At 46.4% G+C, this 24,545-nt stretch overlaps 2 protein-coding genes and 1 pseudogene across 5 annotated transcripts; 2 read left to right on the top strand and 1 right to left on the bottom strand.

The window, feature by feature from the left end:
- Positions 1-1,457: 1,457 nt before the first annotated feature.
- Positions 1,458-3,867, top strand: LOC136467173 (monooxygenase 1-like). Of its 3 annotated transcripts, none has more exons than XM_066465763.1 (6): positions 1,458-1,895; positions 2,225-2,371; positions 2,484-2,540; positions 2,645-2,810; positions 2,917-3,145; positions 3,226-3,867. In XM_066465763.1, the coding sequence occupies exons 1-6, from the start codon at positions 1,735-1,737 to the stop codon at positions 3,771-3,773; spliced, it is 1,308 nt and encodes a 435-aa protein (XP_066321860.1). In that variant the 5' UTR covers positions 1,458-1,734; the 3' UTR covers positions 3,774-3,867. The 3 variants fall into 3 exon arrangements, with proteins under 3 accessions (XP_066321860.1, XP_066321862.1, XP_066321861.1); XM_066465764.1 differs by having other exon boundaries at positions 1,464-1,895; positions 3,229-3,867; XM_066465765.1 differs by lacking the exon at positions 2,225-2,371 and having other exon boundaries at positions 1,460-1,895.
- Positions 3,868-4,426: 559 nt separating this feature from the next.
- On the bottom strand, positions 4,427-11,777 carry LOC136467172 (uncharacterized). 2 transcript variants are annotated; one of them, XM_066465761.1, is made up of 9 exons: positions 11,242-11,777; positions 10,655-11,098; positions 10,361-10,436; positions 10,143-10,218; positions 9,728-9,811; positions 8,126-8,247; positions 6,513-6,756; positions 5,666-5,729; positions 4,427-5,303 (listed from the first exon to the last, which is right to left on the bottom strand). In XM_066465761.1, exons 2-9 carry the CDS (start codon positions 11,049-11,051, stop codon positions 4,777-4,779), a joined length of 1,590 nt encoding a protein of 529 aa, XP_066321858.1. In that variant the 5' UTR covers positions 11,052-11,098; positions 11,242-11,777; the 3' UTR covers positions 4,427-4,776. The 2 variants fall into 2 exon arrangements, with proteins under 2 accessions (XP_066321858.1, XP_066321859.1); XM_066465762.1 differs by having other exon boundaries at positions 6,513-6,753; positions 11,242-11,776.
- A 5,514-nt stretch (positions 11,778-17,291) lies between these two features.
- On the top strand, positions 17,292-18,637 carry LOC136463591 (protein ALP1-like; annotated as a pseudogene).
- The last annotated feature ends 5,908 nt before the right edge of the window (positions 18,638-24,545 follow it).

Below are 24,545 nucleotides of genomic sequence, written 5' to 3'. Positions count from 1 at the left end.
ACCACTATAATCCAAACCTTTTAAAATACCATGTATTGAAATCCTAAACAAAAATCTACTACCACTCTCTATCTCTCTCTCAAAACACAAGCATGAAACACTCTCTCTCTAGCTAGATCTTGTTTTAGCTCAAAGTGAGAAGCACTAATACAAAAAGAGCTATGAGAGGCATTAATTAACACTCTTAAGCCACCTCCTACGAAGAAATGAAGAGCAAAACACCTCTCTCTCTCAAAACATAAGCATGAAACTCTCTCTCTCTCTCTCTAGCTAGCTAGATCTAGTTTAAGCTCAAAGTGAGAAGCACTAATGCAAAAAGATCTATGAGAGGCATTAACTAACCTTCTTAAGCCACCTCCTCCGAAGAAATGAAGAGCAAAACCTCCCCCTTATATTTTGTGATTTTTGGACCTCCAAGTTCGCCACCAATGGAAGGTGGCTCGGCTGAACCGTGCTGGTCGGAGGAGGAAGGAGTATTTATAGCAGATGTATTAGTGACGGTTTACATAAAAAAACACCACTGAAAATGAGTATCACAGGTGGTTCACATAGTTCAACCGCCAGTGTAAATGTCTATTTACACTGACCATTTATGTAAGCAAGCCGCTAGTGTAAATAGGCCGTTAACACTGGCGGTTTTCTTACACGAACCGCCAGCGTAAAGGCTTTTACACAGGCTGTCCTTGAGGCTGGCCCACACATTTCTCTCTACTGGCGCCACCTATTTCCCAACCGCCAGTGAAAAAAAAAGGTGACGCCAAGAGAAATCACGTACTAGTGCGACCGAGTCTCGCACTAGTAATAAAGGTGACGTAGTCTATGGCCATTCCTCCCGTTGTGGCGTCGTCCTCGGCTGCTTGCCTTGCCCACCATCGGCGCGGCAGCGTCGTGGTCGGGCGACTAGTCGCCTCCAGCTCGCCGCGGCGGCTGACTAATCCTACTATTCCTCAATGGGCACATTTGAGTGGTTTGCGTTTGAGGTCTTGTTTAAATCCACGGTGTAAAGTTTTGAGGTGTCACATCAGGTGTCATATGGAGGTGTCATATGGGGTATTCGGATACTAATAAAAAAACAAATTCTAGAATCTGTCGGTAATCCGCGAGACAAATTTATTAAGCCTAATTAATCCGTTATTAGCACATGTGTTACTGTGGCATCACATTATCAAATCATGGACTAATTAGACTTAAAAGATTTATTTCGTAAATTAGTCGTAAACTGTGCAATTAGTTATTTTTGGGCTGTCTGGTTGCTTCTCCCGTCCCGTGCTGCCCAAGCCACTGGGTCCGGGGCTCCGGGCTACTAGCTAGTGGACTTGGATCGGACGCGTCGACGATGTGAGGTCTGAGCGGTGCAGAGGGAGAGGAGAGAGCATCGGGCGCTGGCGTCACGGCTGTCGTTGCACATCCATTCCTGCCACAGTGCCACCACCGAACCTCCACCTGTCACCTGTGTCTCTGCTCACGTGGGACAAGAGATGGATCGGCAACGGGCAGACCGCAGACGAGAGCCGACGCCACTCATCAGAACCGTGTCCCCCATGGGCCATGGCACAAGAAGTGGCGCGGCAGGCTACGGCACGTGTCGCCGGCTCGCCGCACATGTGGCGGTGGCGCCTGATCTGGGCATGCGCAGCTTCCGTTTCGTTTCCATTCATTCAATTCAACGATGATGATGACGACGTGGGGGTTGAGAAGGCTTGCAGTGCGCTGGATTGCTTCGTCCATAAGTAGATGCCTGCCCCTGCCCACGGAAGAGGAGGAAGGAAGCAAAGGAGCAGACGCCCACGGACGACGGACCAAGTAGAAGTAGGCATGGCGGAGGCGGAGGCCCATAGCATCGTCATCGTCGGCGGCGGCATCTGCGGCCTAGCCACCGCTCTTGCACTTCACCGGTGAGTTCATTTGCTCCTCCTGCTCGTTCGTTAATTAGTTAAATTAATTACTACTACTAAGTAGCATCGTTGCTGATAAACGACACTGCGATTATTTACCAGTGAGTAGGGGTAGTTCTAGTGACCGTCTTTTTTGTTGTTGACGCTTCTGGATGCCTCCACTACCTGCCTACACGAAGACGTTTATTTCACTGAAAACACTATCATTTCAGAGTCGTCAGTATTGTATATCAGTGGTCAAATGAAATCGTGGCGTCCTTGTATCAAAGTTTCGAGTTCTGAAGGTACGGGCGATGTTGAGTGACTGCTGATGACTTGCACGCACCCAGGAAAGGGATTGCTAGTCTTGTGTTGGAGAAGTCTACGAGTTTGCGAGCAGATGGCGCGGGCATCGGCGTCCACGCCAACGGATGGCGAGTCCTGGAGCAGCTTGGCGTCGCTGCAGAGCTCAGGGAGACTGCCCATCTTATCACCGTGTACATATCCTTGCTTCATTTACTACATACCAGACTTCAAAAATTAGGAATCTGTATCGCTTGATTTGACCACCGACGATGCACTAAGAAATTAAATGGGCAACAATTTCAGGTATCATGACGTGTGGCAGCAGGGAGACAGAACCAGCCGAGAAAAGGTTCCAGTAAGGTTAGTACTCAAGGAGTTGCTGCCTTCCTGTCCTGATACGCTTAACCAAGCAGCAATGCATAAGCATGCATGCAATCTTATTGATTTCTTTCTTGCTACTCCAGGACGGAGCTCCGATGCTTAAACAGAAAGGACATGATCGAGGCACTGGCCAAGGACATACCTGCAGGGATGATCCGCTTCGGCTGCCGCATTGCTGCCATCGATGCGGATCCCAGCAGCCATGGCGCCGTCCTTACAATGGCGGATGGTACTACCATGAAGGCCAAGGTAAACTTGCAGTTGCAGACAGACGCCCCAGTCCGACGCATTAGTTGATGATCATCTCCAATATTATTCTCTGCCTGAAATTAAACTCTGCCAAATCAAAATTCAGGTCCTGATCGGGTGCGAGGGCACCTACTCCGTGGTGGCTAAGTATCTTGGACTGTCTCCGGTGAGAACCATCCCACGCGCAGTCCTCCGGGGGTTCACGTGGTTTCCGCATGGGCATTCTTTCGAGAACGAGTTCCTGCGCCTACGAGTCGGAGATTTCTTCATCGGGCGATTAACAATCACCGACAACCTGGTCCATTTCTTCATAACAATGCCCAAACCTCCGACAGGTATTCACCCTCACGGACAACCTGGTCCATTTCTTCATAAAACAACGAGTGCCTGCCTGATGATGTCATGAATGAGCCAGCAGATGTCAGCACCAAGGACTTGAAGAAAGTGAGGGATGTCGCGCTAAAGGAGATGCAGGACGTAGAATGCCCCGCCGAGATCATCGACATCGTCCGCGACTCGGACCCGGAGTCGCTCAACTTCGTCACGGAGTTCTGGTACCGTCCGCCGTGGGAGGTCATCTTCGGCAGCTTCCAGAAGGGCACCGTGACCGTGGCCGGCGACGCGATGCACGCCATGGGCCCATTCATCGGCCAGGGCGGCTCAGCGGGGCTGGAGGACGCCGTCGTGCTCGCGCGGTCGCTGGCGCGGGCCGTGGAAGACGCTGACGGTGCTGGGAAGGACGCCCCGGCCTCGGCGCGCGAGAAGATGATCGGCAAGGCGATCGGGGAGTACATCAGGGAGAGGAGGCCGCGGGTGGCGTTGCTGTCCCTCGAGTCCTTCATCATGGGGGCGCTGCTGGTACGCTCGCCGTCTCCAGTCGCCAAGCTGGCCTGCGTCGCCGTGCTCATTCTCTTGGGGAGCAAGTCGCTTAGGCATGCTTACTATGACTGTGGTCGCCTCTAGCTAGCTACCACCTCCAGTATCTCAGTTTGTTTACCCAAAATATTCATAGCATAACATTTATATTACTACTGTAATTATGTAAGTTTGAGTACTACCAAGCGTGTGCATGCACGTTGCTATCTGCTAGCGCTATCACCATCTACCACCAGCAGGTAGAGCTATCTGCTGAGCGCCAATCCATGGACCGCATCCCCCATGGCCATGGTCGACCTCATCGCCCTCCACATTTGGTCATGTACTCTTAAATCGGGGCGTTGGCCATGGTCAACGCTGCCATAGCGACCTTTTGTTCCGAGCGACTGACACCTAGGAACCTACCCAAAAAAATGTCATGACCCTATACAACCAACAAACAGGAGGGTCCATCGCCCCTCCCCACAATCACCATACTCGCAGTCGCATGTATGTGATCGGCAAAAGACCAGCAAGCAAGAGCATAGCTTAAGAAAACTGCTAACTTGTCACTGTCAACATACTCTGCTGCCTACCACTACAATGAATTGTCAGCCTAAAAGCACAGCATGAATAAAAAATGCTTGATCCGAGCAAGGCAAGCACAAGCATTAGCAGACGGGGAAAAAATCTAGCTAGCCAAAGCTCTTAAAGAGCTCTGACAATAATAGGCGAGCAGTAGCTAGAATCTTCTGTCTCAGTGAAGGTATAATCTTGCTACCATGCTTTTACATTCATGAATCCATCTTTTCTTTTGCCCATAACAGGATTAAGATTTACATTCCACAGTATATGCCATAACTGTCAAGAAATGAGCGAGTAGCAGATGCGAGAAAGGCGACATACAACACAGAAGCAGAGCTCAATCAGGTACCAGATGAGACAAGGCCACCGCCTGCCATGGATTTGGGAGCAGTGCTGCAAAAATATATTGGAAGGAAAATTTGAAGCTTCAGAAACTGTAACAGGACTGCTGCTACGTCAGATCAAAAGCGTCAGGTATAGGATTCTTCAGCAAAAGGATATGATACAAATCAGCTGCAGGCTTGACTCATCTGCGGTGGTGGTAGTGCCTGCTGTCATGCCTGTCTCTGTCTCTATCCCTGGAATGGCGTGACGACATCTCAGAGCTCGAGCTGTAGTGGCCCGAGTACTGCCTGCTGGGGTATGAATGCGGGGTCCAGGAACCATCGTCTGCTGGCAGATTATCATAACGAGGTGGGCTTCTCCACCCCCTGTCTGAGTGTGACCTCCCTAAGCTTGGGCTCAAAGGCCCATAATCGTGGGAATGGTATCTCGATGAATAATGATCAGCACCAGGAGGTCCTCTATCACGGTAGTCCCTCAAATCCAATGAGTGGTAGCGGCCTGAGGACTGAGGCGGGGCGCTACCCCACAGCCAATGGTCACCATTCTCTGGGATGGGGGCGTTTATTCCAGGGAATTCCACTGTCATCCTTTTCTTAGGTGGGGATGCCTCGGCTTGCTCTGAAAGCTCTCCCTCCTCGTACTCTAGTTTCACCTCACCATCTCCAAATATGGTGATACCCGAAGGTTTATCTTCATCGTCAACCACATCTAAAAAGCACAATCAGTGAGCAACAATATCATGATGAAAACATCTGCTATAAAACTTATGCGATGCCTAATGTAAACAAATATACACACACTTTGAATTCACATGCCATCCTGATGGTGATGCTGTTCACTGTATGATTTCCATCTAGGAATGAAGCTAATTGGATTGCAGGTGCGTGTAAGATAAAACGATGTATATAATTGATTGGTTGAACAGGCCTAGTAAAAAAATGGTTTAAAGAACTAACCCAATGCAACTTTGTGGTTTTCCTTTTAACTAGAGTAGTCCAAACTATGAACATCAGAAAAAGAAAGTTTGCATACTCTGCAAATATTAAAATGTATACTGAAGTTGGGCTTACCTAGGTAGCCCGGAGGATACCCTAACTCACGCATTCTATGCAGCCAAGGAGGGGGATCATTTTCCTGCAAAAAATAGTTAATCTTACAATGTGATTCTACCATTCTGAATTCAAAATAAACTTTGTAGAGTTAAGTCAATTATTTGTTCAGCATGAGAGATCATTCGATCCCAAAAATAAAAATGAAAAACACATAGGACTAGTAATCCTGTAGCAAAATGAATGTCTGCTCAGAGGGCTACCAGATCAAGTGCGACAACAAGTCTTAACTTTGCAGTGTTATTACCACTTTGTTGAGGCTTCTTGCATCATTTGCTAATAGGAAAGTGACTAGGAAAAGCTTATTGCAAATGTTATACCAGCAGGCCAACACAACAAATGCATTTAGTTGCATATAAACATGATCTGGATCTTTCAAGTATGGACATGGAAATCTATTAATCATGGTTGATGGTAAAGAAGACAAAGGGTATTTCACTCCACAAAATTACTTAACCTTGAACAACAGGAACCTCATGCAGCTATCCACACAATAAACACGACACTTGAATGGACAAAAGTTGCTATTTCAACACATATATGCTATTTCATTAAGTGTACAAACATGATGTGCAAAACTAACCGAACTCTCATGGGTCATGTATTGAGAGTAACTAATGATTTTCATCTCATGAATGCTAAAATGTAGTAGTATTTCATTGCTAACAGGAATGCAAATAAATGTCATTTTTATCTCACTGTAAATGCATCAGAATACTTATTCGCACTGGTTGACAAGTCAAACATAACCATATTATCAGTGAAATCAGGATGTTCAAACTTAGACTGCAACTGATATAGTCATTACCCCAATCCCCAAGCACTGTCTAGTTTCAGGTCCCAGTACTCCAGCTTTCAGATCATCAAATTTGCCAGGCGTTTTCTGGTAGTATCGATTTTGCACACGGTTCACATTAGATTGGTTTCTTTTCAAATTATGCTGCTTTCGGGCATTGCTAATTGCGACGTTGTCCCGAGGCTTTGGGCAATCCTTCAAAGCATGGCTATAAGAACCACAATTGAAGCAGCGTGAATCGTCCTTATCTGCCCTGCTGTCAGAGAAACAAGGTACATCAGTTGTTGGTCCAAGTGAAAATGTAATTATAACATTAACAATGAGAAATTGAGAACGGTTGTCAAAAGCCAAAAATGGAAGTCTATCTTTGGAAGAATAATAACAAAATGCCAGAACAAAAAAAACTAAGCACACGAATTTTAAGTATTATAGCCAGACAATGGGAGAACAAGATACTGCCACATGAACTATTATCAGCTGTTAAAGGACCATTTCTGGCATAATTTTGTAATTTATATCTAGTAAACAATAACGGTGAGTTACAACTAATTAATAACAAGGCACCCAGACTTGCCACAAGACAAGCAAATGAGGGACAATTTATCCATTAGCCTATTGAGTCTGAGTGCATATACATTAATACTGCCAAGATTTTTCCTCTAAATAATTGCAGGGATAAATTTGAGACAATAGCATAAGTGATTGACCTCTATAACTCTTGTGCCTATCTATCTAGGATGCTTATCTTAGGAGTGGTTGGTGCATATGTCAGCACCTTATCTTCTTATCTTGCTTTAGCATCTACTTAGAATATGCTGTAATCCTTTCTTAAGTTGCAAGTTTGCTACTCCTATATGTATCAAATCCTGCCATGGTTTGTGGCATGGCTAAGTAATAGAGAAAATCTGCCCCAAATACCTGTGTCTTTGGCTAACAATAAGCAGATATATTAAGATACACATATGAAAATGGTTGATTGATGAATATCGAGACAGTAAATATCTAAAAAATTGACAATGATTGAAGCCCCTAAATGGAATGCAGGAAAATCCCTAATTCATGTGGAAGTAGAACATTTTCATGCATCATTACATAAGATAACTGACAAGCTCCAAAGTTTTCTTTACACGTCAGGCAATATCAAAACGACTAAGGACAGTACAGATATACACAAAGCAGTTAACAATAAGAGTAAAATTCACCAGTGGACCCTAAACTTGCATGGCGGTGCTATCTGAGTCCCTAACTCTCAAATCTTGATTTATGGGTCCCTAAACTTGTATGACAATGTCATCTGGATCCCCAGCTCTCGAATTTTGATTTTTGAGTCCTAGAACTTGTATAGTGGTGTCATCTAGGTCCCTAAACTTGCATGTCAACGCATAATTAGCATGCCACATTAGTGTCATATGTATGTTGATGTGCAAGTTCAGGGGCCTAGATAACACCGCCATATAAGTTTTAGGACTCAAATATCAATATTCGAGAGTTGGAGACCCAAATGACACTGTCATACAAGTTTAGGGACCCATAAATCAAAATGCAAGAGCTCAGGACCCAGATGATACCACCGTGCAAGTTTAGAGATCGCCCATGAATTTTACTCTTAATATAATAACCTCTACCTTTCAGTGTTTGATGAATCACCCAGAGGAGTCGAGCCCAAGGTAAACTCCCGATCATACAGTGGAACAGAATCATCATCTACGGTATCACTTTCCCTTGCTTGGTTATCCACCCAAAATGACTTGTCAGGATAAGAAAAATAAGAAAACAAAACAAGGTGAATAACTATATTCCAGTTAAGTATCCCACGAAAAGCAGAAATGAATCATACAGCCAATTGTCTAAAGATTACATCAAATGTTAGATACATATCAGTAACAAAGGACAGGAGACTATGCCCATGTTAGAATATCTGGTACTAAAACAATGTGTTTCAAAGGAAAAATAATAAAAGCATATGGCTGCAAGTGGGAACAAACACTGGATTCAGATTCCAAAGTTTATTACTGTTGAATACGAACACAGTTGTAGCATATTTGCCATTCTGGGAAGGGATAAGATTGATTTAATTTCCAACATGTCTCAAAGGATCAAAGTGTATCTAAAGGGGCTAATGTCACCAAATAAATAGTAAGAAGACGGATCAAGGACCAAAAACATGCAAGTCCCTACTGCAAACTTAAGGTTTATACATGGGAAAATTTTCAAATTAGCACAGTTAGATGCACTATCAGATGCCAATAAAGGACATCCTCACCTTAGCAGGTAGCTAAGGCAAGAGTTAGCTTACCAAGAATAAGAATACCTTGGCAATGGAAAGAAGAAACATAAAAAAAGGCAAATGGGAAAACGTAGAAGGCAAGAATACATTAGAGCATCTCTAAGAGGCTCTCTACATGGCTTTTTATCACAAATTACATAATTCCAAAACAAAATAAAAAATCAGGCTCCAATAGACTTTGTAAACCACTCTTTCCACTCTCCAGAACCACCCTTCTCGCTCTCCACTAATGAAGAGGCTAAATCACTCTATAAATTCAATATATGGTAGTTCTGTCATCAAATTTTCACAAGAAAAACTATGACAAGGCATTGTAGTATAGATAACGAAACTTAGAAAGTCCATTGGAGACATATATATAAAGAGAATATTCATGGGATGGCTCTCCAAATAGAGATATAGAGATTGAAGTCTAGAGAGACTCTTGGAGTTGATCTTAGTTCTCACGTCAATCAATTAGAATTTTCTAGAGTACCTATAGCTATTTTGACACATGTTGCAAGAAATTACAACTTCTGGAGCCCATTCCAGAAGTTGCTTCCTGCAACATGCGTCAAAAATAGTAGTAGATTTTTAAACTTTGCTTTTAAAAAAAAAAAAAAGAAGAAGTTTTCTGTTATAGAAAACAGTCTTCAAAAGTCAAAATAGTTGTAGTTTTTTTGTTATAGATATAGAAAAAAATGGAAACTAAAATGCATGCAGTCTTCAAAAGTCAAAAAGTATGACCACCTCTACATTTAGTTTCTTAGATCACAAATAATTAAGATAGGTTGTATGTCGAAGGTCATGCTAATGTCCAAATAACATCCATCTGAAGCCAAAGCATAATGAGAAAAAAGGAAGACAACACAAAATAAATCACCAATGACATATTCAAAGTAATCGTATATTATTGTTTCTGGACATTGCCAGGTCAATTTCAACATAATGACATACATACCACAGCACAAGATTTCTCTGAACCAACATGTAATGCTGGATAATAAGTCTCTTCACCACTTTCTAAGGTCCCTTCCACAGCTTCCTGTTATTTCCAGAAGGAAAATAAATATCACAAAATAAGCTTCAATTCTATCATTTCTAAATAATTCTTTCTGAATGCATTATCTTCTTGTACTGATAGGTTAAAAGGACAATACTGAATCGCTGCAAAGAAACAATTGAGCGAGTAAGAAGGCTTCAAAATTGCAAGAACTGGAACAAGTCCTGTTATGTTCCTTTATTTCTACTCCCCCATATTCCCACAGTAGAAACAGCTAAACTCATCTATGGCACTGTCAAAGACTAAGGACAAACAAATAAAAATGAATGGAGGCACATACATTAGAAGCGTATATAATTGTAGGGAACAGTACCTTCAAATGGTGCTGCCCTCTGGTCTGCCATTCAGACCATTGTTGCATCAGTTGCATAAGCTTTGTTTTGCTTTCCCTGAGATATTAAGATACCAATACTATTAAAAACATAACCAAATGGTTTAAAAATATTTTCTGGAGCATGAAAGTTGCTACCACAAAATGCCATATGATACCATTGATATTATAGTGAGAATGGAAAGCATCTTGTAATTAACCTTGTCAAGTCAGTGTAGATGACACGAATAGAAGGCTCCTTTGATTCCACACGGGCTCTTTTAACTCCTCTCGAGGCTAAAAATGACATATCAAGGAACAACAACAGCTATAAATCTCCCCCAAGTTGCAATAACATGTTTTAGGGTCCCAGGAGTACAAGTAGAGAGTCTGTGCTTCTTATGCAAGTACAGTTCCCAGGATTCAATGAAAACAAAAGAATCTTCAGAAAACATACACATGCAGCTGCAGAATTATATTAACAGAAATACATAATATTCCATTCAATAGGATACGACTTTCTTCATCAGAGATGCTGTTTGACTCATAAATTGGTGCATTTTCAGTCCCGTCGCCCTTGTTCAGCTTGACCTCAAAACCAATCACAGTCTGTACAGCTGCAAGAACGCTGGTCTGGGGCTGAATGGAAGCATCTGATAACTGATCCTTTCCAACTACTATGTCATCATCCGCGATGTCCATATCTTCTACTTGCCCCTCTTCAAGATCCAGGTTCCCAGCAGATGGCTTGGGATTACTGCCCACAACACCAGATTCCCCTTCTGGTTGGAGTTCAGATGCGAGAGGCTCCGCCCCATTCACATCAGGAGCTTTAACCTGAATGTCTCCCCCTTCATCTTTCGCATCAGCCTCGCAAGGTGCCTCAAGGCTGATGAACTCGTCTGATGCCATTTCTTTATGGGGCAAATACACTATGCATTCAACATTCCGGACCGAATCTGCAGCGAACAGTATATACTCGTAATTATATCAATCGAATGCACTTACGTTAGGGTTTGACTCCGAAACCAGGGAGAGTTTATTGGGTGCTCGGTTTCGCACAGCACGAAGGGAAGGGAAGGGAAAGGAAGGGAAGGCATGCCTTGTGGGTGCTCGTCGCAGGGGCCGACGGAGACCTGGCGGAGGGCCGGCGGCGTTCGTCCAGTCGTCGCAACCAGGAAAGAAAAAACCCACGAGGGCTGTAGCTCACCGGGCTTGCCCCGCGCGTGCGGCCAGTGCTGTCCCCGTAGCTCGCTCGCGCCAGCGTCGAGGCTTGTCCGGTGGAGGATGGCGCCGTCCGGCGGGACAGGGCGGCCGGGGTAGGGAGGACGAGGCGGAGGAGGTGGCGGGCGCTGGCCAGCGCAGCGGGACCCGGCCGGCGGCGGGCGTCGGCGGCCGCAGGAGGATGCTCGGGCGGCGGCGCTCCCAGGTCACGCGTCACGGCCTCGTCTGACTCACGCGAGTCGCGATAGGAGACAAATATCAGCGAGCTCAATTAGGAGGAGGGGTAGTGTTGTCTTTTCCCATGTCCTGAACCGTGAAAACAGCCGGCTGGAATTAGGAAGGAGAGAAATCCTCCCAAATCCCTCAGGGCTCGTTCGTTTTGACCCGAAACGGCCCGGATCGTGGCCTAATCCGCCCGGATCGAATAGGCCCGGTTCGAAGCCAGGCCAGATCCAGAACGGCCGTTCGGTTAGATACGGTCCGGAATGCAAACCGGTCAATCCGGGCCTTTTCCCCCTCTCTTTGCCCCGGAACGGAGACGGACCCTCCTACGTCCGGAACCTATCCTGGCGACGGCGCGGCACGCGACTCCCGACTTGCGACGGAGCAGCACGAGGCGACGGCGCGGGGCATCGCGAGGGGACACGACGGCGCGGCACGAGGCGACGGTGACCGCTTCCCATCGAACATCCGCATTCTCCGCCGCCTTCTCGCCGGTAACTTATCGCCCTCGTCTCCCTTGCCCCATTCTCTCCCTGGCGCTAGGGTTCTTGCTAGGGTTCTTGCTCGCCTACGCTCCATCCGTCGCTAGGTCTGGGCTGGCGACGATGAGGTCCGTGGACCAGTTGCTGCATGCCTGTGCGCACATCTATCTCCCTGCCCTGCCTTTGCATCTGTCCCCTGATTCCTTCGTACTATATCCCCAAAGCAAGCAGCTCTCGAGTACAAAGCAACCACCACGAAATCAGACGCCAGCGACGAGCAAACCAAGGGAGGGAGGGAGGGAGGGAGAGCGGCGGATGGGGCAATGCCCGTGTTTCGGCGGGTCGGCGCAGGCGACGGAGCACGAGCGGCGGGCGGAGGCGGACCGGCGCGAGTCGCAGGACGCCCACGCCAAGACCGCCGGGGCCGCGCAGAGGAGGTAAACCGTCTCAAAGTCCCAACCATCCTCCCGGGCCGCCGGCCGGCATCTGACCGCAGATTGGTGGTCACATTTTCTGTTGTAGCCCTCTTGTACTTGTTGGTGAATGCTAGTTTACCGCTGGGTGGTCATGTGCCTGGTTAGCAGTCATTGCGCGCTCTAATGATGCAGCCACCGTCTCTAGAGACGATGGATTTCTGGAACCTTAGCCCTTAGGTTGTAGTGGATCTGTGGTGCTTTCATCAATATTTGCAGCCTGATCTTGCATTTTGTTTTTCTTTTCTTTTTCTCCCAGAACGGTGCACAGTTGTCAGTTGTGTTACTGTGTATGATCAAGGAATTGAGGATTGAATTCTGCTTTACTTTTCTTTGGTTAAAAAACTATGAGTAATTGCCAATGTACATTTATAAGTTAAGTTAGCCTTTTTGTTGATTGTCATTTGTTCCCCACTGCCTTCTTTTGTTAAACTTAGGGTTTGTCAGCCTTAGGATTTGTCTACTCCATTCCCAATTTTAGTTACGGTTAACTTACACTGGATCTACGCTCGACATGTACTAGAGCTACGGTCATTATTTTGACATATAATTTCTAGGTAGAATTGGTGTAACTAAAATTCAGGTATAATTTAGAATTGGTGTAACTAAAATCCGGATGTGGAGAAGGAATACTTCACTTGATTCTTGCAACACTTTTAATCTGGATGCGATACTCCTTTAAAGCACCAAAAAAAATTCTTATAACATACTCGCAATCACAAGGTTCGGGTGTAAGAGATAAGTTTTTCACCAGACCATGATATGGCAAAACTATAGAGCATTATTATACTTTCTGCTTTCCAGATTTAAATATTTGATTTATGTTCAACTAAAAATGACAAGATATTGCTTACAACTATGCCTTTTGAATTCAAATGTTTACAAACCGAGTAAATAACTAAGAAAGCTTGCCTTCTCATCAGTACAAAAGTTCGAAATATGTTCTTCAGTGCAACAAATTGTTCAAGTAATTTTCCTACTAAACTTCCATTAATTGTTTGTCATGTTTTACTTTGGATTTGATATAGTACTACAACATTGAATTACACGCCAGATTGAGAGACGATGATAGATCAATCATGGGGCGTTCCTCGCGTTGGTTATTGGGCACGAATATACTGTAGTTCCCTTCCAAAGAGGGGTTGACTTGGCTCTGGGTTGATCTGCAGGACGCGCTCGGGTTGAGGGTTTATCGGATTGGGGGATTTGATTGGTCCCACATCCCCGACTCCAAGACGTTGGATTGAGTGGCCCCTCGATCGAATCAGATTCTGATGGCCTCCTTCCTGAATCGAATTGAATCGAGCTCGGCTGTTGTAAATTTTATTGCAAATTTTAACTTTAAACATAAGCCTCATCTCTTGCTGCTACTACGTCATTTGCTCTAAAGCAACCCTGGGCTGCAGTTTCTTGGATGGGTAATGACTGTTAATCACGTTTCTAAACATGAGTACTAGTAGTGAAATACCTAGTTAGTGACGATCGAGATATATTTCTAGTCTTCTGGTGTCTGTTTTTGTGCTCTTGTCAATTGTAGCATTTACGCATTCTCTATGATTGTTGCTTCTGGACTGCTGTAGGGAGGTGCTAGCTTGCTCCTGATGTTGGACTGCTATCTTGCTGTAGCATTAGCTATTAATAGAAAAAAGAGCATGCTGCACTCTTATGGAAAACTATTGGAAAACCTTGGAAAGGTAGGGTAGCCAGCCAATGCAAGTAGATATGGAGCTACACCTCTGCTCCTTTTGAGTGAATTCACATTGCAAGCTTATTTTGATTTGCTCTTTTTTGCGAACACGCGCTAGGGAAAGGAATGTCCCTTTGTTTCAGTCTGTAGTGAAGACTGAAGTTGACATACCTAGCCTATTAGCTCACTTTGTTACTTGTATTATTATCTAGATGATGTCTTGATTTGCCAAATGGTTTCTTATTACTTGTAGATCTCTCCAGCACCATTTAGAGTTGGGGAAGGTGAACCTCCGCTTTCTTGGGATCCGGTACCAACTCCAAAAGGTACTCCAAAAGCTTCTATATGACTATAAGTTTATATATGCTTCTATAAGATGACTATAATCTTTATTACAGCTTCTATATGGCATGTGATTTTGATCTCAACTTCACTTTCATTTCTAGTGGATGGGAGGGATCGGCTACAAATTCTAGAGTGCTACGGTCAGCTATGAGCAAGGACTTATATCAGTAAGATTTACGTCATTTAGATGAGTAAACTTAGTACCTTAACCTTGCTGTAAACTGGCATCCATGTTCATAAACAAAACTGTTCTAACTTAAGCTCCCAAGATTGATGTCAAAACTGTCTTTCAGAGTTTCAGGTTCAGGGTTCAGAGTTTTAGTATTTTCAGTCCAGCTCTAATTGTTTAGTTTAAATTATTATTAATATATGACTGTACTATTTATAATTATTAAAGTCAAACAACAGTTTGAAGCATATTTGGATCCTCAACTCATTGTAAATCATTGATCACTTGTCAACAAGAACTGTACTATTTAGAAGAGCACAACTCATCTGTATAGTAGGCAAGGCCTACTTGGCTATTTTTTTAGTAGATAGGCGCCCTACTGTTCATTCAGTCCCTTGATGAAGTGTAGACTTAAACAAAAGACTGATCTCACTTGGTTGTGTGTGCGTGCGTGTGTGTATATTGCGTGGGGCTGAAGGGGTTCTGCATAAATTTGTCTTTTTAATAGCTTGGTAGAATGGATACATTGTTGTGATGCAGCTATTGTCTCAATCTGCATATGATAGTCTAACTCGCATATTTATTCTCAAACTGCACATGATAGCCAGCAACAGATACACTTTTGTCTTTAATTTTTTGCCTCCTATCTAGGGAAGTTCTTTAGATCAATTATTTAGATCAATAGAAATGCAAGGAATGAAGGGCAGGCCTGGTGCAAGCGGTAGAGTTTTACCGCCTGTGACCGAAAGGTCCTAGGTTCGAGTCGCGGTCTCCTCGCATTGCACAAGCAAGGGTAAGGCTTGGCACTGACACCCTTCCCCAGACCTCTGCACTGGGTATGCCCTTTAATACAAATGCAAGGAATGTTCTGTTCATAGTTTGAAAAAATTACTCAGCGTGATGTGTGACATAAACAATTGCACTTTTTCTAGGTGCACATAGAATATCTTCAGTTTTGTTCTGTTTGCATTTGGAAAATGAAGAGCCAACACATGTAAGTTGGCATTGATAGCTGCATGTCATTCTAACTGTCCCAGTAGGAAATGCATTTCAGAATCAAATTCCAAGCTGTCCTATTTCAGAAATGCATTATATTTTTTTCACGACCGTGCCGTAGCACGTTTTTCATTAAGATGGAGAATTATATGTATTTTTGCCATATGTACATATTTCTTAATTTTACCAAACTAATAGTTTGTTTGCACCCCCTCCCACCTCTTTCTATTGGTTGACAATTGCTATATCATAATGTCCAACGTTTCCGTTTCAGGTTTTGGAGAACCTAAGGATGCCGAGGTAGTACAAGGTGCCCATAACGTTTCTGTTTCTATCAAGTTGCTGCGTAGAACCCTTGCATTTTAAACATTCAGAGATCTAATCTAAGATTTATGCCAGATGTGATCTTGTGGAAACAAGAGATTACTACAAGATACAGCGAGTAGAAGACCCCTTTCAAAGTTTCAATACATTGATTTTTGTTTGTTAGATGATCAGTGATATGGATCGTATAAATTCTTCAAGGGAACTATCGATTGTAACTGTTGTAAGAGTATGTTGCTGCTGATGCACTTTTGTATTCCTTATCACTTGAATTTACGCTGGTTGCAGACTTGTAGTTGCCTCTGATGCACTTTTGTCAGTTAAACGTTTGGATATGTATACATGTTATCAGATTCTCAGCCCTGGATTCATCCCTGGCTATCCGAACAACAAATAGGAGCAAGGGGATTGGTTCTGCTAGGGAATTAAACCCGCCCAGGGAATGAGTGACAGCAAGGGGATCAACTCATTCCTGGCCTGGATTGATTCAACTCCTGGATTCGTTCCTTTGCTGCCGAACGAGGCCTTAGGCAGTGTTTGGATTGAGGGTTTAACTAGGTTGAAGCGGGTTCGACCCAGGTCAACCCGTGCTTGGATGAAAAATGAAATGGGTTGGGTTTGATCCAGTAGAGAATATGTTGTCCAGATGCGGGTTGAATGGATTCCTCCAAAACGAGCGGACCACGCGGACCCGCATCACTTGCGTCTGGCGTTGGTCAACCCCGCACGCTATCCTCACCCCCGTGGCTTCGTTTCTACGAGGCGAAGCGCAGAAGCCAGTCGCCACTCACCGCTCGCCATCCCAGATCTAGCGGCGCCAGCACCTCCTAGGTCTGGCGGCGCCAGCCGTCTCGGCCTCCCTCCCTGCTGTCGTTCGTGCCTCCCATCATCGGTCCTCGCTCCCCCACCGCCCTCCGTTCTTCCGTCGCCGGGATCCGATGCCGCCCCTCTCTCGTCACCTCCACTACACGGTCCTCCCTCCCCTCCAGCCGGTCCTCCCTCCCCTGCAGGCGTCGCCCTTCATGGTTGGGCCTCCACGGCCGGCCATCTCGTCCCCTACAGCCAAGGTAAGAAACCCTAGCATGTGAACTCATCTCTGTATTTGGTAGAAATCGGAACCCATGTTTCATCTTGTGTGGTCTACAAATTTTAATTTATTTGCCAAGCGATTTTGAACAGAACCAATGTCATGGCTGCATTATTGGTTTAAAAATCATTCTTGTATTGTAGATGGATAAGAGAACCAAGATTGTAACTTTTGCAGCTGCTGCATACATGTTGTTGTCGATGATGGCATTGATTATTCAGACTAGAAAACGTAAGCGTGATGCAAGAAGGATTGGTATTACCTATGGGCCTATGGAGGAAAGGGATAGGATTAGACTAGAATATCTAAACAACAAAATTTGGAAGGATGATACAACTTGCCTGAACATGTTAAGACTTAACAGAGACAAGTATTTTCGGTTTTGCAAACTTTTTAGAGATCGTGGTTTACTTAAAGATACCATCCACTTGTGTGTTGAGCAACAAGTGGGTATGTTTCTAAACACTGTGGGACATAACCTTCAGAATAGGTTAGTTGGAACTAATTTTGATAGATCAGGAGAAACAGTGAGCCGCTATTTCAACAAAGTATTACGTGCTATTGGTGAGCTACAAGGGGAACTAATTAGGCCCCGTCTATGGACATACCAAGCAAAATTGCAGGGAGCTTCAAATGGGATCCTTACTTTAAGGTGTGAGGCTTATACTTGTTTTGTTTTTTGGAGATTTGAGATTTGTATTCATATGGTCCCTAATATAAACATATTGAAAAATAGGATTGTATTGGAGCAATTGATGGTACACATGTGACAGCATCTGTACCTAAGGATATTGAGCATGCCTTTCGTGGTAGGAAATCCTTTGCCACACAAAATGTAATGGCAGCCGTAGATTTTGATCTACGATTCACCTATGTCTTGGCTGGCTGGGAGGGGACAACACATGATGCTCTAGTTTTACGAGATGCTTTAGAACGTGAGAATGGCCTTCGTGTTCCACAAGGTAATAGATTAGCAGTCTCTCAACTTGTCCATATAAATTTTTGTATATAGACATGTGACCAATCTATCCATCAAATGATAGGAAAATTCTACCTAGTGGACGCTGGATATGGAGCCAAACCTGGATTTTTGCCCCCTTTTCGTGGTGTCCGGTACCACTTGAATGAGTGGGGAACTAATCTAGTGCAAAATGAGAAGGAATTATTCAACCTTAGGCACTCATCTCTTCGTGTGATAGTAGAGCGTGCTTTTGGGGCACTAAAGCGAAGATTCAAAATTCTTGATGATGCTACCCCGTTCTTCCCTTTTCCAACACAAGTAGATATTATTTGTGCTTGCTGCATCATTCATAATTGGGTCGTACAAGATGGGAATGATGAGTTTTTTATAGAGGATGTTACTTTGCCTAGCTATAACCATGCTTCAACACGCATTGGCCAAGCAAATGAGCATGCTGCTATGGTTAATTTCAGACAGCAATTAGCAGATCAAATATGGGTAGACCAGCAAAATAACAATGTTAATTAATATTTGTTCCTAAATTGAATTTATATGGACATATTTGTAGCTGAATTCCACTTGTAAGATCATATTTGTTGTTGAATTCCATTTGTAAGGAGGTATTTGTGGCTGAGTTCCATTTGTAAGGACATATTTGTGGCTGAGTTCCATTTGTAAGGACATATTTATGGCTGAGTTTCATTTGCAAGGACATATTTGTGGCCGAGTTCCATTTGTAAGATTATATTTGTTGTTGAATTCCATTTGTAAGGAGGTATTTGTTGCTCAATCATGTGTAATGTTTGCTGAAATTCCTATTTGTGGGTCTCATCTTGCTGATTTTGTGTTTGTATGGCATGCAATGGAAGATGCAGTTGAGGGAGTTGGTGGAACTAGCGGCCATGCTACATGGACATCAACAATGTCTGCTTTCATGCTTAGTCACCTGGCCGATTTGGTGGCTAGTGGTTTGAAGACATCAAAGGGATTCAAGAAACATTTTTACAATGGTTGTGCTAGGGCTATCAATGAGAAGTTCAACACTATTCACACCGGTGACCAAGTCAAGAATCATTTAAAGACATGGCAAAAAAGTGGGCAAAGATACTTAAACTTACGAAGTTGAGTGCAGCACTGTTTGATGAAGATAACTGCATGATTACACTTGATGATGAGCACTACAATGGCCATGTGAAGGTAAAGTTGTTGCTCAATTCTTTTGTAATTGGACTCTATCATTTCATATTTTGACTACAATGTTTCCTCCATTCTAGGATCATAAGCCTGATGCTGAGTTTTTGAACAAGCCCATCTTGCACTATAAAGAGATGGAGGCAATATTTGGAAATAGCATGGCTAAAGGAAACTTTGCAAAGGACTCAAGTGTAGCACTAGGTAGAGAAGATGATGAGGCCGATAGCCAAGATGAGGAGGAGATTACTAGAAATGGTTTGAGTGATGGTCATACCACTCAAGGTGCAACATCATCTACTAGTAGACCATCATCTGCTACTAGACCCAACAAGAAGGACAAGGTTGTTGACATTGAGGAGGAGGGGCTGATTGCCGTATTCAAAAGTGTAGGTGAGAACATCGCTGAAGCTATAAAAACTGCTGGCAAACCAGAAAATGAGGTGCCACCTGACCTATTTCAGATCCTAAATACCTTTCCTGGTTTTAATTTGGTCCATGTATCTGCATACCATCTTCATTTGTGTTCCAACCCTACTATTGCTAAATCTTTCTATAACCTGTCATACGAGAACCAGCTTCATTGGTTTTCAATGTTCATCAGTGATAAGTTTCCTGGAGTGTAAGAGTGATGTTGGATGAGTGGGAGGTTTCTTTTGGTACACCTTATCGAACCGTGTAAGCCTTGAACTTATATCATGTAAGGCTTGAACTTATGTAATGCCTTGAACTTGCTTTATTTAAGTAAGGCTTGAACCTGATGTGTAAGGCTACATCTAATTATTATCATGTAAGGCTTCGACTTATGTAATGCCTTGAACTTGCTTTATAAGTAAGGCTTGAACCTGATGCATGGGATTCTGTACGTGTCATTGCATATTATTTTCCTCTCATGAATATGCTTTGAACTTTATTGGAAGTGAAGATATTTGCAATGTGTGGTAATCTCACCAAAGAGGTGATCATATTCCCTACCAACCCTCATCCCTCTAACCAAACAAGGAATGGAACCACTCGAACCCGCTGTATCCTCCAACCAAACAGAAAACTGGGTTGAACCCATCCCTGTAACCAAACAAGAGAGGTGTTGATTCGAACCCAGAGAAGTGGGATGGACCCAACCCATTCCATTTGGCTACCAAACCAAACACATGCTTAGTGCCGCAGCTCCCGGGCCTTCGGCTCCTCTTCCTTTGACACTGTGCCGCACTATTTTCTGCTGTAGCTACTCATCCAAGGGTTTCGGCTCCTGCTGAAATACTCTGCGAACAGGAGGAAGCCTAAGGAGCTTCGATTTGGAGGCTCCGTTGGCTCCACCATAGTGTGGCTACACTGGCCAGAGCCGGAGCCATCGGAGCTCTACCAAAAAGGCCCTTATATCCAAAGAATTCACATGCACAGGGTTAAATTTTAAAAGGCTTGCGAATTTGATGTCAAATGTTGAGGGACGTGCGAACTTAGGGTTAAATATCAAAATTTCTCCATTTCACTAGTGTTTGGCTCCCTTTATCACATTGTGTTGGTGTTTCGGACTGGGGGGTCCTCGACCGACTAGTGAATCTGTTCTGCGTGCTCCCGATTTCGGATGGTGATGCAAAGAGACACAAGGTTTATACTGGTTCGGGCAATCGGCGCCCTACGTCCAGTCTGAGGGATAGAACTTGTATTCCTTGCACCAAAGTGCTCATAGTAGGGGGTTACAAGCTAAGGGAGAGAGGGAACTAGTCCCAGGTCTCGGCAGGGTGTGAGTGGGCCGTCTGAGACGTTGCTCTCAAATGGCTGGAATGTGTGCGTGTGTGTATGTGTTATCTGGTCTTTCTTTTTCCTCCCTCTCTAAGAGGCCCAAGTCCTCTCCTTTTATAGTTGAAGGGAGGATGAGGGCAGTACATGTATCACTATGCGACATCGTGCCAATAGGAGTGGCACGTCCGAACCCTGTGGCCCATTCCAGTGGCGGCGTGGTCATAGGAGCGATCCATCCTTGGAATACTGGAGCGGCGTGGTTGTCCTATCAGGTCCTGTGCGTCATGGGAACCCCGAGAATGTCTCGGAGTGGACGTGGCGGCGAACGTGCAAGCCTCGGTGGATAGATTGTGCACGAGGCCGAGGCCTGGTCGGTGCTAAGGCTTGTACTGCGGTGGGGGGGTCTCGGCAGGCACGAACCCTGAGATTGCCGAGGCCCCAGTGTATAGTGCCGAGGCCTTGGGCGGGCGGCGGGTCGTGGACACAGTCCTGGGACACAGTGGCCGGTAACCCCCGTCATACCCTGTCCCAGGCGCTGATCGTGGACACAGTGCTGGGACACAGTGGCCGGTAACCCCCGCCATACCCTGTCCCAGGCACTGATCGTGGACACAGTGCTGGGACACAGTGGCCAGTAACCCCCGCCGTGCCCTGTCCCAGCCGGCACGGCGCTGATGCGACTTCGGGTCACGTCGGCCATTCTGTGACGTTGAGCCGCTGTCCGGCTGAGATTGCGAGAGTGGTTGAAAGTATTAATGAGACGTGACGCGCTATCGGGAGGGTCGGCCGAGGCAGGGGGCGACGGACCACGGACGAGTCGGCCTCGAGCGACACGGAGAATGAGGCCTCGCGCGAGACGGAGATCAGGCTCCTTGCCGAGGCCTCGCGCGAGAGGCCTTGCGTGATATGGAGAATGAGGCCTCGCGCGAGACGGAGATCAGGCTCCTTGCCGAGGCCTCGCGTGAGAGGCCTCGCATGATACGGAGAATGCGCTTCCTGCCGAGGCCTTCCGTGGAGAGCCTCGGGCGGGGCGGAGACGGCGTTCCTTGCCGAGGCCTTCCCTGGGGAGCCTCGCGCGAAGCGGAGTTGGCGTCAGGATGCCGAGACCTCCTGCTCGAGGCTCGAGACGAGGAGGGGGAGGACCCGGTGGGCTTGGTCGTGGCGGGTGAGGGGCCCACGACTTACCTTCTAGCTTTTTCTTTTTTGATGGGGATTTAGCAACCCATTTTGATGTTTTGCTTGGGGTACCCCATTCTAAGATACCCGACAGTAGCCCCCGAGCCTCAGGGGGAGTGCATGCACTCCCCCTGAGGGTTTGCCGAGGCTTGGTTCATACCTGCCCCATAAGAATTGGGGTTTATTTTCTCGAGGTCCTGGTGGGTGCGCGCGAGCGCACCTGCCGGGTGTAGCCCCCGAGCCCCTAGGGGAGTGGAGTTACTCCTCCAGGGGCTTTCTTCATTTCCATGTCTGAATGAGTAGTTCTTATTGCATTTGCCGAGCCCCCAAGCGCAAGTTCGGGTTGCGGGGGTCTCGACGAGGCTGTAGAAGAAAAGCCCTCTAGCCTCCGCGCAGGGCGAGAGGTTCGTCAGGGGGCCCCTGACTTTGGGTATGACCCTCACGCTTCCTTTCGCTCGGGAGGAGGGGTGGAATGTGCCAGGCTACCCTCGATGGGCACGAGCGTGGACACTTCCGGTGAGCTGTTAGCGGATAGTCTGAGTGGAGGCCCGAGCCCCATTCGCTGGGGGACGGCTAGTGGTCCAAAGACGCACTCCAAGAGTACCAGGGGGTTTCTCTAGTGGGTGCCGAGGCCGTTCGCGGGCCTCAGTGGCTCGGTGCCTCCCTACAGTGGGATCCCATTCGGATACTTCCCCGCCGGTCTCGGACACGACTTAGGATGCCCCGAGCGACCGTTCGCTTGGGCCTGGGCCATTCGTAGGCTCATCCCGATGTCATCCCTGACTCTGTTGCCCTAGGGCAGCTGTCAAAGCCTTTTGGAGGCCCAACCTTCGAACCCTTGGACCATAACGGGCTCGGTGCCCTTTTATCGTGTTTGTAGCGAAACCTCTAGCGCGGTTCTGGGCTGTTTGTCTTTGTCTTGGGTGTTCTGGCCCTTTCATCTGATCTTCACATGTCCTTTTCATTCGAATGGAGGGTTAGTTTGCCGAGCCCATTCTAGACTCGGCGAGGTTGCAGGAAGAGCCCCTAGCCTCTACGTGAGAGGGCCGTCGAGAATTCTCCTGACTTTATACGCCCCTCGCGCGTGAGGGTTTGTTTGCTGAGGCCCCTTTGGGTGCAAGCCCGGAACGTGGGGTCTCGGCATATTTGCAGGAGGAGCCCCCTAGCCTCTGCATAGGGTGAGAAGGCCGTCAGGGGTTCCCCTGACTTTTTATGCGACCCTCGTGCTTCCATTTCGCTCGGAAGGAGGGGTGGAATGTGCCTCGCTACCCTCGATGGGCACGAGCGGTGGCACTTCCGGTGAGCTGTTATCGGGTAGTCCGAGTGGAGGTCTGAACCCCGTTCGTTAGGGGACAACTAGCGGTCCAGAGACACACTCCAAGAGTACCAGAGGATTTCTCTAGTGGGTGCCGAGGCCGTTCATTGGGCCTCGGTGGCTCGGTGCCTCCCTACGGTGGGATCCCATTCGGATACTTTCCTGTCGGTCTCGGACACGACTTTGGGCGTCCCAAGCGTTTCGCTCGCTTGGGTCTCGGCCCCGTATAGGCTCGCCCACAGTCGCCCCTGACTCTATTATCCTAAGGCGGCTGTCGAAACCCTTTGGGGTCCAGCCTTCGAACCCCTGGATCATAATAGGCTCAGAGCCCAGTTCCTTCCTATGAAAGGAACAGGCCACGGGAAATATCTTCCCTATCGGCTCGGCCACGGGTGGCGTGTCTTTTGAGGCGGTTTCATGGGGAGGCTAAACGACGCCTGCTGCCGTAGTGGCTGAGCACGACGCGATGGATGGGACGTAACTGTCCTCGCATTTAATGCGGGAGACGTGGGCGCGTGGGCCGCCGAAATCGGCTCGTGGTTAACCGCGCCGGACGGGGAAAACCTCCCCGATTTCGTCGCTCGTTCGTTTCGCCTCCTCCCTGCATAAATACCCGAAGAGTCTTGCCCTTCCTTGTCTTACCTTGCCTGCCACCTCTATCGAGCCGTCGCTAGAGCAGCGGGTGCCGGGAAGAAGAGGAGAGAAGAGCGAGCCTAGGGAGAAAGCTAGAAAAAAGCGAGAGCGTGGAGGGAGAGAGAAAAACTCACCGCCGCGCCCGATTCCTCCGTCGCACTCATGGCCGGCAACGTTGTCGTTGTCGAGGCGGACCCTTGGGATCCGTCGGACATCACCGAGGAGATGCTCCAGTCGCTTGTCGACGGTGGACTCCTCCGCCCGGTGACCGACCCTAGTAGGCCAGAGTGGATTGCTTCGTACGGTGAGCTGGAGCCGAGGCCCCGTGATGGCTACGTCGTGAGCTTCATCTCCTTCCACGAGCGCGGCCTTGGCGTT

Source organism: Miscanthus floridulus, chromosome 7 (assembly GCF_019320115.1).
Source record: "Miscanthus floridulus cultivar M001 chromosome 7, ASM1932011v1, whole genome shotgun sequence".
NCBI classification, from domain to species: domain Eukaryota; kingdom Viridiplantae; phylum Streptophyta; class Magnoliopsida; order Poales; family Poaceae; genus Miscanthus; species Miscanthus floridulus.
Note: the sequence above shows the minus strand (reverse complement) of the source record. Positions and strands in the feature narration are given on the sequence as shown.